Below are 16,554 nucleotides of genomic sequence, written 5' to 3'. Positions count from 1 at the left end.
CAATAGCAGGCGAAATAATCATCCTAAGAATACAGAAAATATGCATTCATTCAGGCTTACATGTTCTTCCGTGGGCTTATCTGCTGCATAACACTTCCTACACAAGAGACAAGGAGTGATGCCTCACCTCACATATTGAAAGTATTTTTAGAATGAGGTATCTGTGAGTGTGCTATTGGCACATTCACATAAGAATTGTCATGCCAGATTATCTAGTCCAACATTCCTAATGTTGACCAGCAAGATGTGCCTAGGAAGCTCAGAAGTGGGCATCATGGGAAGAGCTATTCCTAATTTGTCCCCAGCACAGGGCCTTTGAAAAAGGAGGCTCCATTCTTACCTAATGTGGCCAAAAGCCATTTATTCCTGCCGTGATCCATAGCATTGACAAGTGTTTCCTTCTGCTTGTCCTGAATCTACTGCAATGGGCCCAGGGCCCTTTCCTAGGGAATGGGGCAAGGGGAGCAATTGCTTTGGGCTCCACCTATGGAGGGGGCCCTTTCCAAGGTATGGTTCAGTATTTGAAATGCTAGGATCAAGCTTTTTCATTCAAGCCAGTAAAACTAATCATTTAAAATATAACCCCAGGTTCAAGAGTTACTTCAGTATTTGGGGTTGTTATGTTGACACAGGATACAGTGACTGACAAACTACATGGGATGGAACATGGGATGGAACATAACATTTGTACAGTTGTGCAAGGGTAAAAACTGCACAAATTGTGTGACAATGTAGCATTATATTTAATGGTTGAACAGTCACATAACTTAGTTTGTGCGATTTTTGCACTTCCTCAACTATGCAAAATGTTACCTTCAACTTCATGTGTAACATTGTGTAGTATATCAGCCAGAGAAAAGGGGGATGGACCTCAAATCAGCATTCTGTCCCAAGGCCTCTCAGACTCTCAAAAAGGCCGTGAATGGCCCAGTTACAGGCTCTGGGTGGCTCTCAGCAGCATGAACTTGGGTAGGTCCCCATCATCTACCTGGAGTCCCTACCTTCATGCCTCACCCACCAACCCAACCAACCACAGTAAGCTACTGGGCCCATCCCTCACCAGGAGGAACAGGCTGTGGGGTGAGCAAGTGGAGGCAGCAATGGCTGCTCCTTACAGCCACCAATTGCTCACCCTCTGGGGTGGGGGTGGGGGATGAGTATGTCACAATAACCCTGAAAGGAACAGCAACTACCCTCTGGCTTTGGATGGAAGGGGGAGGACCTTGTATTGACCTCACAGAGGAGGGGTCCATCCACCTGAGTGGGTCCAAGCCTCCCAGGGGCCCAATCTGCAGTGCCTGCAATAGTGGCTGCTCATGCTCATCCTGAGCTGACAAAAGCATCAGTTGCTGCCCAATGATACTGATCCTTGATGCCAACTCTGCTTTGCCAATCAGTTTTCATCCACGTTCTAGTCTTTTGAGAGAGAATATCACAATTCTCTCTTCACTCTCTTCACACCATTCATAATTTCCTAAACCTCTTATGAGCCCCCTTATTCAAGAGAGTTGTCAACATGAAAAGCCTCTGTATATTTAAAAAGAGGTTTACACGACAGAACAGCTGTCAAACCTCTGCCCATCTCAAGAGGATTGAAAACCACATGACACTGGCATCTTTCCAAAACTGGACTAAGAGGTCCAAGAGTAACCTTACAGCCACATTTTAGACAATTAAAAAGATATAAATAGCCCACAATCCAGGTTTTGCTTCTCTAAGGGCAGCATCAAATATCGCAGTGCTGCCATGGAAGCCACCAAAAATGTTTCTCTTTTGTAAATCCTCTAACATACATAAGCATCTCTCCCTATGAATCTGGCTGAGCAAATTGCAGCTACCCCTGTGCTGAACATCCCCTGGGCCAATTGCAACTGGAGTAGACTCTTACTACACGATTGGGCAGAAGAGCTATGTGTGAGAAGCCAACATGGAACATTCTTTCATTTGCAGCCACTTCACCATCATAATGTATGGCATTGGCATGAGATTCATAAAGAAGAGACTCTAGGCTTGCTGAAAGTGCCTGCTTTATTATTTTTCTACAGTGCTTGGGTAAGGAAGATTTGCAGATTTACTAAGTAAATGTTAGGGATGTATATTCACATGCACATGCAGTTCCAGTGGCAACATAAACAGGTCAGCCCCATTAGATCATTGGGACGGTAATATATGGCAGGGCAGCGATGCCAGGGATCAGGCTTCAAAGGCAGCCCCACCCAAGAATTCTTGAATGGTTCAAGTCTATTTTTGTACAGTGATGTTGGTTAAAGGGGCCCCAGCCCCTTCCCCTTGGGTCCCTAGGCTTACTCATGAGAAAGGCTGGACAGCAGGATCAGCATTACCTCCAGTGAAAGGAGCAATCCTGCATGTGTGATGATGATGATGATGAATGCGACTCTTGAGCAGAACACTCTCTCATGAGAGTGGAAGGCCATGGGGATACCCCTTCACAACTCATGAAAAGAACCATCCAGGGGGACAGAGGGATCAAGCAGAATCACTAATAATGTGTGATGAAAGCCCTTCTCCCATGAACTGCTCTCTCATGAGAGTGCTAGGTCATGGAGACACACATGCGGGCCAAATGGCAGAGGCCACCCAACCTAGTTGTTCCGCACAAGCAAGCTGCGGACACAGGTACCCTGGCAATATCTCTCCCTGTCCTGGCGACTGCCGTGAACAAGCAGTCAAAGTGGGTCCTCTGCCAGCCCATCTGCCCATTTGAACATATCCATCTTTATTTTTTGCTGGAATGGAGACTATGCTCTCCTGAGGTCACTGGAAATCAAGGCTCCCATCTCCTGTGATTCCCCATGGCAGCAGATCTGCATACACCACAATGCCAGTCCAAACTCAGGATATATGAATGAGAGCTGTCCCCAGTCCTGGTGTTTCCTCATCTGTCAATGCCCAGACACATGGACACCTGATGTTTTCCCGGTCTGGCAATGCCCAGACACATGGAGTGTCAAATTCTCCTTTGGTTGTATCAAAGGCTTCCCTGGAGAGGAGGGGATCACTGTGCAAAAGTTCTATCATTAATCAGAGAGAATGGGGGCCCCACACAAGCATGCCCCCCCCCTTTTTGGATGGCTCAAAATTTTTGGATGGCTCAACAATTCATGAGGGCACAATCTGATGGAAGACCAAAAGGTTGGTGAGCCTAAGTTGCTCCCCAGTTGACTGGCCCTCTCATGAGTGTGCTAATCCCCTGGCAGCAATCCACCACAGGGGCAGAAGTGTGGTCTCCATGCACTGCTTTGCCTGGGTGAGCTATTGCAAGAACATCCTTGGTCTCAGTGGGCCTCAGTGGATCCCTTGCCCTCCCTCATATACATATCCTCCCCTAGGAAGTCATCATGTTCTCTTCCCTTCCTGGAGTAGCAGAAAAATAGTGCCCCTCAGCATCCCCCCGCTGCCAGAAACTGTGCTTGTGTGAGACTGTTTTGTTGCTGTTTTGAGGGCAGGGCTGCGATTGCTGTCAGTTGAAGGGCTTACGTGGCATTTAATGAGATTTAAATGCCGTTTCCCTGCCGAGGGCGGGCAGTTCATTCCGAAAAGGCATGCTCACACTTGGCACGCCCCCTTCAAGATCATGGCCAATGGCTGCAGTTCTGCAGATGTGCTGATGGCTTGCCCACAGTTTGGAGATGTGAGTGCTATGGAGCTTGCTGGGATGCAGACTCAGTGGACCAGGAAAAGGGAAAGGCTCTCCTGCCCTGGAAATGTAGGTTGCCGGGCTGTAGTTGAACAAACGTCTGTGATGCAAGTCACAGTTAGAAAAATTAACTGCAGGTTCAGCAACCTCCAGTTTCATGTCACATGCAAATGCGGCCAGAGAAAGAGAGAAAACATAACTGCAGTTTATTCTGGATCACTTCCCACTTACTGCAGTTCTGCGGTCAAAAGTCAAAGTCTTTAAGCACAACACTTATAAAGTGACACTGGCCTGCCAAGGTGTTTTATGTTAATTGAGCTCCCTGTAGCAGAAGGGGTTGCAGTGAGAGAAGAAGGCATATGATCAGGTCAGGGTTCTAAAAGAGGAAGGAGTGTGGGTGGAGGAGAATATTTTGAAAAAAAGCAGGCGGGATATCAGAGATTCCAGTAAGTGAGAGCCCACCTCCATTTAAGGTTCCACTTGCTCAACCACTGAAAAAGAAGAACGATGTCCACGGCTGCCATTACTGCTCACCACTGCCTGCTAAGCATCCACATTGGGCCCTGCCACTTGGTGAGCTTACCAGGTGACAGTAGGTGGTGGCAGCAGCAGTGGACATCCACTTACTTCAGGCTATTTTGATTTATGAAATGCCCCAGCTCCCTGATGCAAAGCTGAACATGAAGCCGCACTGTAATACAGACACAAAAACGCTGATTTGGGGCTGTTTTAAGAGAGCCATAATTTCCAAGTCACATGCAGTAATAATATAAAGTAGAATAAAGGAAAGTACTTTATTTTGCACTAGTCAGACCTTCACTGGAGTAATGTTTTATAAGAAGAACATAGAGATGGCTGCTTGAGGCATTATAGAAATGTAATGATAAACAGATCACTAATAAATTAGAATGGGTTCAGAGAAGGGCAGTGGAGATGGTCAAGGGGATGGGAAATAAGCTGTTGCAAAATGGTCCATTTGGGCACTTGTTTCCATCTTGAGCAAGACAAGCTACCTAGGCCAATTATTGCACCAAGAGGCGGCATGGTGGACAAGAAAGTAGGTCATATGATCGGCTATATTGTGCAGAGAACCTGGGAAAGGCAGAGTCCGCCCCCAGAACACCTGCATTCTAAATGAGACTAAAACTCAATTTGGAATTAACAGTGTCTAGGGACAGAATGAGGTTCTAAGCAACCAACTGGCCACACCCTAGTGGAATCAGAACAACTCCCAGACACTAAATGACATCTTCTGCACTATGAGCTCCACCATCCATTGAGATCATCTGGAGAGGTTCATCTGCAGTTGCCACTGACTCGACTTGGGGCTACACAGGGATGGTCCTTCTCCATTGCTTCCCCAAGACTCTGAAATGCTCTCGATGCTGAAATAAGAGCCTCCCCATATCTGACAACTTTTAAAAAGTATTTAAAGACACATTTATTCACCCAAGCTTTTTCACTGGACTGTGGTTTAAATTTGTTTTACGGTTTTTTATTTTTAATCTCTTTTATGTTTTTTTAAACCAACCAGAGATGGAAATTTGGTATAGAAAATAAATAAATAAATAAATAAATAAAATAGAGTCCTTTTGTTCCTGTGCATACAACTGATCAGCACTGACCTCTGCTTCCTCTGACCAACCAACCCCACTTACCCATAAAACTGCCACCCACCTGTTTCATGCCTTCGGAGTCCCTGGACTCCTAGTTCAGTAGGAAGAAATCTCTCTACTCCACTTTCCTGCCTTTGTAGCCCCTGGACCAGGAAGTCCAGGACCAAACTGCTATAACTTGATCCATGATCACCATCCGGTTGACAACTTTTGAATGTGGAGCTGTGGTGGATGACCTACAAGGCCCTCTCCAACTTCCCAATTCTATGATTCAAAAGTCCTATTCAGACATTATGTTGTGTGTGCATTCAGGAGTCTGCACAGACATACATGTTTTTGTGTAAATAACTGCACAGGCATTTATTTTAAAAGTGAACCTTTAAAATTATTTTAAAAGTGATCCTGTACCCCAAAATGTAGGATACAGACAGGAAGTGTACTGCTGCACATGCACTCAACATAATGTGTAAATAACTGTGCATGCATACACACACCATTCTCAGAATTCTTCCCATGTCCACAAAGCAAATAAACTATATTTGCAGAATTCCTGAAGATCATTGTGTTCCAGGTCTCTGAGAGGTAGTCGTACGGATATGAAGTTCATATTATGAACATTTTAAAATGTTGTGCTGAAAAATGCAAAATGCTACTTGGAAGGCAGCCATTTTCCATGTAGAAGACAAAGGGAGCCCACTTCTTGGTCCAGGAAAGCCTTCCTTTCATCAGTGCATCAGACCAGCTAGTCTATATCAACTGACATGCCCCACAAAACTGCTGGGTCAGGTTGGGTTGGATTGGAAATCCAATACTCCTACTGGATCAAGTTAAGTGGCCCACAGACCACATATTGCAGTCAGTTCTGGAGTATGTCCTAGCACTCTTGGCTTGTGAAATACTGACCAAGTCTTTTGGCCCTGTTGTTATATTACATGAGTTGAGAGTATGGCCTAGAACAGGGGTGGGGAACCTTGGCACTCCAGCTGTTTTTGAACTACAACTCCCATCATCCCCAGAGACGATGATTGTGGCTGGGGATGGTGGGAGTTGTAGTTGAAAAACAGCTGGAGTGCCAAGGTTCCCCACCCCTGGCCTAGAAGAACACATCCAACACTCACCAGCAGCTGCACATTGCAAAGGAAGATCAGTAGTGGTGGGCAAGCTGCCTTTCAAGACAAAACGAGATGTTAAATGCAAGGGCTGTGAAGTCATGTCGGACCAACATACATTTTGGACCCAATATGCCATCTGTGAGACATTATCAGAAGGAGTAAGATTTCAGCCACGACAGAAGGGGGAGACATTTGCCAGTCGGAACTCCGACTAAAATCCCTCCTGTTGTGGCAGAACTCTGTCGGACATTCCTGTCAGATCAAGTTAAATGGCCATTGAGACACCTCTGAACCGAGAGTCAGCATGCGGGCCGTTTAACTTTAAAATGGCCTGTGTGGTGCCTTTCAGGTGAAACACAGTCTTTTTGAAAGATTGTGAAAGAATATTGGATTTCCGTTCCAACCTGACCCAACAATTTGGTTGGCCCTCCCAACAATTTTCTTTTGGGCCAGATCTGACTTGTTTTAGACTACACGGGCCTATTGAATGCATCGCAGGCCTATTAAACATGCATTGGAGCTTGTGCATTGCCTATGTGTGTATCCTTACAGACTGGCACACAGGAACAAAAAATTAAGGCAAGTGCAATACTTTTCGAGTGATTGCTTAAAATCCCAGTATGACAATAAAACAGCACACATAGTTAGGGTCAAATTCTGTGTGGTTGCCTGCAATGAGACCAAAAGACAAGTAGCTCCTCATAAATGCTCATCACCCCAAGTAACTGAACCCTGAATGAATGTATATTGTTCTCATTGTCATAACTAGTATTATACATCCCTTTTATGTCCAGAGCAGTCAACAGTAATTATGGAGTTTGTTCCCTTAACATAGACTTATGATTTACTTTGGCAATTTAGGTATCATTTTATCTGTACAAAGACATTTTTCCTGCATTCGGTGAACATTTGGTTTAACTAGAACATCAATTTTAAAAAAACACCAGATGTTGGAAAACATAGCAAAAGTATGTACACATAGCAGCTATAAAAACATATATTTGTTCTGAAACCTGCTGAGAGAATAGCACTCCCCAGGTAATTGGCTGTTTACCTTCCTAATCAAGCTTCTTTCCCACTCCTTATATTGCAGGAAGTTGTTACATAAAACATTTATTGATTATGGAGCCAGAGAATGAAAGCAACATGTATCTGAAGAACAAATCCCATTTTTGCTTGGTCTTACCGTCCTTGCATGGCAAGTGGGCTGAAATCTTTCCCCAGGGTAATGCAACAGTCTGGTTCTGATTCACTGTTTGGATAGCATTTTTGTGGTTCTCCCTGCACAGCTATCATTTCCTTCAATAGTTTCAGTTCACTGAAGTTGTTGGAAATTGGTTCTGCTGTCACATCTCCAAGCAAGTCCACATGATGCGGGACAGGGGCCTGTGTCAACTCCATATCTACTTTTCTAGAGAGTGTGCCATCATCTTTGTTGTCCAAGTACATAGCTCTGTTGCCTGATGAATTTTGCTTTCTTTCCTGAAAGGGATGCCGACGAAAAAGAAAGAGAAAAAGAAAAAGAAGTTATTCAATAATGACTTCTTTTACAGAAGTCTACAACAGGTACTAGTGAAGTGCACGGAACCAGTTCATTGCACATCCAGGAGGCAGGGGGTGTAGCTTTAAGGCACGGGGAGGGTGTCCTTACCTCCCTTGCTGCGTTTCCCTCTCCGGCGCTGCTTCCAAAACCGCTGTCACTGGGGCAGCTGTATACCCTCTTGCCACCCTGGTCAGCATAATACCGGAAGTGGCCAGTGCGCAAGCACACCGCATGCACACACCACTGGCCACTTCTAGTATTATGCTGACTGGGGCGGCAAGAGGGTATACATCTGTCCCCATGACAACAGTTTTGGAAGCAGCACCAGAGGGGGAAACACAGCAGGGGAGAGAAGGACACCTTTCCCGTGCCTTAAAGCTCCTCCCAACACATACCTTTGAACCAGCTCGAACAATGGCCTTTCAAACCGGTTCAGCAGTCTGTGAATAGACTGCCAAACTGGTTCGTGCACATCCCTAACAGGTATACAAATCTATAGTGTTTCACCCACACAGGGATTGTGCAACTACTAAGTATGAAAATTAAATTCTCTAAGCCCGGGATGTCAAACTGCAGCCCTTCAGCTGTTGTTGGACCACAACTCCCATCATCCCCAGTCACAGTGGCTAGTAGCCAGGGATGTTGGGAGTTGTAGGCCAACAACAGCTGGAGGGCTTCAGTTTGACACCCCGACTCTAAGCTCCATCATCTCTCTAGAGCCAGGTGTCGAGTATATTTAAATCTATGGTGGTAGAAAGCCCATACATACTCCATTTGCCACCCACTTGGCAGTTCGATTCCATCTCCACTGAAATCAATTGATGTTTTGCCATTGAGTTTAAGAGAAAATGGCCTGCATCTCTAGTCCTTACAGTAAAACTGACTGTTTCCAGTCTTTGACCTCTGACCATTCCTAAGCTTTTCTTGAATTTCTTAATCTAGCCACAAAAGCTGAAGCAGGAACAAGGGAAGTGCCCATGTACATAAGCCATAAATGCATATATTTGGATTATTGCCATTTATACTGCTAATATATTCCTTTGGCTATCAATTTGGTGAAACTAACCAAAACATATACTAATTGACTAATGAATACCTGCAAACCATATGAACTACTAGGCATTCCATTTGTATAGGCTACATTACCTTCACATATATACATTGTAAATATCACTGTAAGCTTCCTATGGTGACCCAGTTGGTCAACATAGCTAAGGAGAGAGGCAGGCATCAGCCATATTTATTTGGGGTGTGTGTGTGGATACTGCTACAGGGAAGAGTTAATCAGGTTATCTGACACACACACACACACTACAACTACAACTACTAATGCTTTTTAACAAAAAAATTATCCAAGCGGTTTAGATGGCCGCATTCACACATAACACTAAACCGGAGTTAAAGGGGCCTCCAGTTACTGTCTGTGTACATGTGAATGTAGGCAACAGCACTGCAGTTCTGACTAAAAATGGACCCACAGTTTCCGTATAGTGAGTTTCACTGCCTGGACCTCCAAGTTTAGTGATTTATTTATTTTATTATTTACATTTTATATCCTGCTCTTCCTCCAAAGAGCCCAGAGCAGTGACTACATACTTAAGTTTCTCCTCACAACAACACTGTGAAGTAGGTTAGGCTGAGAGAAAAGTGACTGGCTCAGAGTCACCCAGCAAGTATCATGGCTGAATGGGGATTTGAACTCAGGTCTCCCTGGAAGAGCAGACACAGCTGAGAAGGTGAACAAGCTTTTCTAAACATCTAGCCTTTTCCCCTTCAAACAAACTAACAGGAAGAGGGGAGTTTTGCGGGAGCTGTTTCTCTTTAAGGGGTAGGTCTTAGTCTGTGTGTGTGTGTGTGTGTGTGTGTGTGTGTGTGTGTGTGTTTTACTTGTTAGGGTTACTTGTTAGGGTTAAGATATCACAGGGCTAGGAGTTGTTAGGGTTACCTAACTCCAGTGTTTACTTAGTGGCTGCCTGGAGGGGGTGGAGTCAGCTAAGGCTGGGAGAGGCCCCACATTCCTTTCTTTTGACTCACATCCTGTGTGTCAGTTGGAAGGCTGCTCTACATATGAGGTGAAGGCCTGAGAACATAGCGAACAGGGATAGCAAACAGGATGTAGGGTTTTGCAGGAGTTTAGCAGGAAGTGTGCAGGGGAGCCTGGATCAAGCCCCTGCGATCACAAGGATCACAAGGAGCCTGGTGGAGAAGAGAACGTAAGTACATATTCCTCCCTTGTATCCCTCATATTCTTGGGAAAGGCTGTTTGGACAGTTAAATAGCTGACCATTACAGCTGAGACCTATCCTTCTAATAAACTATCTCATAAACGGACAATAAACTCTCTAAATACTGTAAACAGCCAACAAAAACAGTGTGAAGATAGAAGGTCAGCAGGGGAAGGGGCACTTCCCAGTGTATTGCACAGAGTGCCACATGTATGACTATTTGCCCCATGGGCAGAAGTCATGGGTGTGTGCTCGGTGCAAGGAGCTCCTGGCTCTCAGGGAACAAATCCGTTCCCTTGAGACCAAGGTGGCGGATCTGGAGAAGCTCAGAGAGAAAGAGAGGCATGTGGATGAGACCTTCAGGGATGTGATGGAGGCATCCCACTCCAGGGCTGGTAGCTCCTCTGCTGTCAGGGAGAATGAAGGTTTCGGGCACGGAGGACATCGGTCTGAGGAAGAGGGAAATGCTCCTTTAGAAGGGACTACTTCCATGGATGATGAGCCCATATCCTCTCACACAGGGGCTACTCCTCTGGTGGGTGGGGGCCTCATTGTAGTGGGTGATTCGATCATTAGAGGGATAGAGATATGGGATTGTGACCCACGTGTTGACCGCACAGTGCGAAGGTTGCAGACATCACGCAGCGTCTAGACAGGCTCCTAGGCAGTGCTGGGTAGGAGACAGCTGTCATGGTGCACATCGGCACCAACGATGTGGGGAAATGCAGTCGGGAGATCCTGGAATCCAAATTTAGGCTGATAGGTAGCATTTTGAAGTCCAGGACCCCCAAGGTAGCATTCTCAGAAATGCTACCTGTTCCACACGCAAGTACAGTGTGACAGGGAGAGCTGAGGGGTCTCAATGCGTGGATGAGACATTGGTTCCAGGAGGAGGGGTTTAGATTTGTTAGGCACTAGAACACATTTTGGGGCAAGCAAGGCTTGTACAAAAGGGATGGGCTGCACTTGAACCAAGATGGAACCAGACTGCTGGCGCTTAAAATAAAAAAGGTTGCAGAGCAGCTTTTAAAATGACATCTGGGGAACAGCCGATGGGAGCTGGGCAGTATCCCGTTTGGCAAAAACCATCCTTTAAAGTGTGAGGCCGCAAAGAATTCAGATAAAACAGAAGGGGACAGAGCAGAACCGCATAAAGAGCAGACGGGAGCCTGTGCCAGCAGGTCAAAGAGTCAAAAGAATAGCATACATCAGGGGAGAGATTCAGCATATAGGTGCTTATATGCCAATGCCAGAAGCCTCTGAGCCAAGATGGGTGAGCTGGAGTGCTTGGTTGCTAATGCAGAAATAGATATAGTGGGCATAACAGAAACATGGTGGAACAGTGACAACCAGTGGGACACTGTTATCCCTGGGTATAAACTCTATAGAAAGGACAGGGAGGGGCGCCTTGGAGGAGGGGTAGCACTGTATGTTAAAGAAGGGATAGAATCTAATAAGCTAGAAAACCTAAGTGGACTGGAGTCCTCCACAGAAACCCTGTGGGTGACTATACAAGGCTGGAAAGGAAATGTGCTACTGGGGACGTGCTATCACCCTCCGGATCAAAATGACGACAGTGACTGGGAGTTGCAGGAGGAAATCAGGGAGGCGTCAAGGAAAGGCAGGGCTGTAATTATGGGTGACTTCAATTACCCACACATAGACTGGGTAAATTCACATTCAGGTCAGGACAATGAGGTCAGATTTCTAGATACGCTAAATGACTGTGCCCTAGAACAGTTTGTCATGGATCCGACCAGAGAGAAGGCGACCTTGGATCTAATTCTGTGTGACACCCAGGACCTGGTGCATGCTGTCAGGGTCATCGACCCTTTAGGGAACAGTGACCACAGTGACATCAAATTCAGCATACATGCGGGGAAAGAATCACCAAGGACGTCTAACACGGATATTTTGAATTTCAAAAGAGGAAACTTCTCCAAAATGAGGAGTATGTTGAAAAGAAAGCTGAAAGGGAAAATCAGGAGAGTCACTTCGCTCCACAGTGCATGGAGTTTACTCAAAACCACAATACTAGAAGCCCAGTTAGATTGTATACTCAAAAGGAGGAAAGGTACCACTAAGTCCAAGAGGATGCCAGCATGGCTAATGGGTACCGTCAAGGAAGCCATAAAAGGGAAGAAGACTACCTTCCGAAATCGGAAGGCCTGTCCAAAAGAAGAGAACAGAAAGGAACACAAACTCTGGCAAAAGAAATGCAAGGTGACCATAAGGGAGGCAAAAAGAGAGTTTGAGGAACATTTAGCCAAAAGTATCAAGGGGAATAACAAAAACTTCTTTAAGTACATCAGAAGCAGGAAACCTGCCAGGGAGGCAGTTGGACCATTAGTCAATGAGGGAGTGAAAGGGATTATTAAGAAGGATTTGGAGGTTGCAGAGAAGCTGAATGAGTTCTTTGTATCTGTTTTCACAGCAGAGGATACTGAGCATATACCTGTTCCTGAACCAGGCTTTTTAGGGATGGAGGCTAGAGAGCTGAGTCAGATAGAAGTGACAAGGGATGATGTTCTAAACTGTCTGGAAAAACTGAAAGCTAACATATCACCAGGGCCGGATGGCATCCATCCAAGAGTCCTCAAAGAACTCAAATGTGAAATTGCCAACCTCCTTGCTAAAATATTTAACTTATCCCTGAAATCAGGCTCTGTACCAGAGGACTGGAGAGTTGCAAATGTAACTCCGATTTTCAAAAAGGGATCCAAGGGCGATCCAGGAAATTACAGGCTGGTTAGCCTAACGTCCGTTCCAGGCAAATTGATGGAAAGCATCCTCAAGGATAAAATTGTAAAGCACCTAGAAGAACAGGCCCTGCTAGGAGTGAGCCAGCATGGCTTCCACAAAGGTAAATCTTGCCTCACCAAACTTTTAGACTTCTTTGAGAGTGTCAACGAGTGTGTGGATCAAGGTGATCCAGTTGACATAGTCTACCTGGACTTCCAAAAAGCTTTTGACAAAGTTCCTCATCAAAGACTCCTGAGGAAACTTAGCGGTCATGGGATAAGGGGACAAGTACATGTGTGGATTGCTAACTGGTTGAAAGACAGGAAACAGAGGGTAGGTATAAATGGAGAGTTTTCACAATGGAGGGAAGTAAGAAGTGGGGTCCCCCAGGGATCTGTACTGGGACCGGTGCTTTTTAATTTATTCATAAATGATCTAGAAGCAGGGGTAAGCAGCGATGTGGCCAAATTTGCAGATGATACCAAACTCTTCCGGTTAGTGAAATCCAAAACAGATTGTGAGCAGCTCCAAAAGGATCTCTCCAAACTGGGGGAGTGGGCAACAAAATGGCAAATGAGGTTCAATGTTAGCAAGTGTAAAGTGATGCACATTGGGACGAAAATCCCTAACTTCAAGTATATGCTGATGGGATCCAAGCTGTCAGTAACGGACCAGGAGAGGGATCTTGGGGTCGTGGTGGACAGCTCGTTGAAAGTGTTGACTCAATGTGTGGCAGCTGTGAAAAAGGCCAATTCCATGCTAGGAATCATTAGGAAGGGTGTTGAAAATAAAACGGCTAACGTTATAATGCCCTTATACAAAACTATGGTGCGACCACACTTGGAGTACTGCGTACAGTTCTGGTCACCACATCTTAAAAAGGACATTGTTGAACTGGAGAAGGTACAGAAGAGGGCAACCAAGATGATCAGGGGCCTAGAGCACCTTTCTTACGAGGCAAGACTACAACACCTGGGGCTTTTTAGTTTAGAAAAAAGACGACTGCAGGGTGACATGATAGAGGTCTATAAAATCATGCATGGTGTGGAGAAAGTAGAGAGAGAGAAATTCTTATCCCTCTCACACAACACTAGAACCAGGGTCACTCCATGAAATTGATTGCCAGGAGGTCTAGGACCAACAAGCGGAAGTACTTTTTCACACAATGCGTGATCCACTTGTGGAACTCTCTGCCACAGGATGTGGTGACGGCCAACAACCTGGATGGCTTTAAGAGGGGTTTGGATTACTTCATGGAGGAGAGGTCTATCAATGGCTACTAGTTGGAGGGCTGTGGGCCACCTCCAGCCTCAAAGGCAGGATGCCTCTGAGTACCAGTTGCAGGGGAGTAATGGCAGGAGAGAGGACACACCCTCAACTCCTGTCTGTAGCTTCCAGCGGCATCCGGTGGGCCACTGTGCGAAACAGGATGCTGGACTAGAGGGGCCTTGGGCCTGATCCAGCAGGGCTGTTCTTATGTTCTTATGGTCCTAGTCCAGCACTCTAACCACTACACCACTGTTGGCTCTCATAATGTTAGTGATGCCAGCATTACATCCAAATGCGGCACTGCAGTCTGGCTTTTGCTCAACGGGAGTTGAGGGAGGAAGCTCCTCCCTCGCTCTGGCTGCTATTGGCTGCCAGGGTTGTCCTTCAGGAAGCCTGTTCCCCCTCCTCTGCAATCTCGCTGAATTCAGAGAGGGACTTCTCTGTTACATCCAAATTCAGATGGGAGAGCAAGGGGAGAGGGGAGTGGACCCGCGGTTCTGCGTAACATGTGACTGCAGCCATAGAAAAAGACAACCCTTTTTCTGTGAAGTTATACCTTGATATATGCCCTTAATTGATTATTCTGTTATAATGAAGACTTCAAGAAATGCTCAATGTTTTTCCCCCCAAAACAAAAATATTTGGCCTGAATTTTTTTGTACATTTAAAAGGATAAAGGGGGGGAAATAAGGAAGCGAAGTTAGGAACATAGGAAGCTGCCTTACACTGAATCAGACCACTGGTCCATGTAGCTCAGTATTGCCTACACAGACTGGCAGCGGCCTCTCCAAGGTTGCAGGCAGGAATCTCAGCCCTATCTTGAAGATGCAGAGAGGGAACTTGGAACCTTCTGTTCTTCCCAGAGCAGCCCCTTGAATGAATTTAGGTCACTAATGTATGAAATCAGTTTCTCAAAGGATAATTTTCAAACTCGGTTGTTGTTCAGCAGATCTATTGCATGGCAGCACTAGGTGATGCTTGCCACCTAGTTGCTCTACGCTAAATTTCAGGCATATGGTTTAGATTTTATTACTGATATAATATTCAGTGTTTATAATGGAAGAATATAATTTTTACATCTCACTTTAACTATAGATGCATTACTATGCTTGTTTGAAAAGCCCAATTTATCTCAGAGAGAGAAATACACATACACATACTATCAGGAACAGACTGATTTAAAAGAAGTGGTGTGGCTTGCTTGAAATGTGTGTGCTTGTATGTCCACTGGCACACAGTGCTTACCAGCTGTGTGTGAGTGGGTGGGGGAACTGATTGCCACAGCTAAGTAGTATTTTACTAAGCTTGTCCATTTTACAAGGCAGCATTAAATACACATTTAAGCAATGATTCATAGCAAAGACCTCTAGGCACAGTGTTATTCTGAAAAGCATGAAATGCGGTATATTTGGAATTTGTCATCGCTTTCCCCCACCTTATGGTGTGTCATTTGTTAAAGGCACTGTAGCAAATGTGAATTTTTAAAAAACCAAAAAAAAAACACCAGACAAGTATACACTGACCCCTTGTGGCAAACGCACAGTTTTTAAAATTGATATTGTTAGTAAAAGGCAAAAGCGCAAAACAAACTGTGATCTGTGCAAAATGGGTACAATAATAGCATTTAGCAGACCAACATCTGACCATATTAAAACATTATGTGTTTATTTAGCGCTGTCGGTGACAACAGCATTACAGGATAGCATCAACAAAGGACAGATCCCTTGTCTGAGAAGTGCACACTCTAAATTTAAACGGTGAGGGTGCAGAGGAGAGAGATGTGCATATGCTTATATTAGCTGGGTTGCTAAATGTTTTTTAAAATTTCAAAATGAGCAATTCTCTTCATAACTATTAACTAGTGCTGCTTGGACACTTTAAGAAGAACCAGGGGGAGTACACTGAGTACAACATCCAAAAGGAAAGCTGCATCATCACCCCAAAACCATTGAACAACAAAGCTTAAAGCTGGCAGTATCATCAATGAAGCTGGAAAGGAGCAGTAGAAGCTGACAGCTGGATCTAGTAATGCATTGTGCAGAAACAGTGGGTGATGATTATGCCCACCAGTTTTCCTTCTAACAGGGATTTCCAGATGTTGTAGACTACAATTCCCATAATTCCCAAGCAAAAGCCACTGCATCTGGGAATTCTGTGAGTTGTAGTCAACAACTTCTGGGAATCCCTCTTAGAGGGAACACTGGTGCCCTCCCCCATCTATATAAACAGCAGTATGTATTCTATTGAGTGAGCCTCAAATTAACACAGCCCATCATGCAATTCCACAGCATCATGCACATTTCTGTCTTCGTTCTCAGCATATGTAGCTTTTAGAGACCAATAGCACAGCGGAGCTATTATTAACTAGCTACCCCCTGCTAACTGGGCA

At 45.2% G+C, this 16,554-nt stretch overlaps 1 protein-coding gene across 1 annotated transcript in view; it reads right to left on the bottom strand.

Annotated features, from left to right (window-relative positions):
- OCA2 (OCA2 melanosomal transmembrane protein) overlaps positions 1 to 16,554 on the bottom strand; it is a 288,607-nt gene that overhangs the window by 234,877 nt on the left and 37,176 nt on the right. Inside the window, exon 2 of the mRNA XM_053312437.1 lies at positions 7,573 to 7,868. Within this exon, the coding sequence (XP_053168412.1) occupies positions 7,573 to 7,835 (263 nt within the window). The 5' untranslated portion in view covers positions 7,836 to 7,868. The remainder of the gene's footprint in view (positions 1 to 7,572; positions 7,869 to 16,554) is intronic.

Source organism: Hemicordylus capensis, chromosome 3 (genome assembly GCF_027244095.1).
Source record: "Hemicordylus capensis ecotype Gifberg chromosome 3, rHemCap1.1.pri, whole genome shotgun sequence".
Taxonomy (NCBI): Eukaryota; Metazoa; Chordata; class Lepidosauria; order Squamata; family Cordylidae; genus Hemicordylus; species Hemicordylus capensis.
Note: the sequence above shows the minus strand (reverse complement) of the source record. Positions and strands in the feature narration are given on the sequence as shown.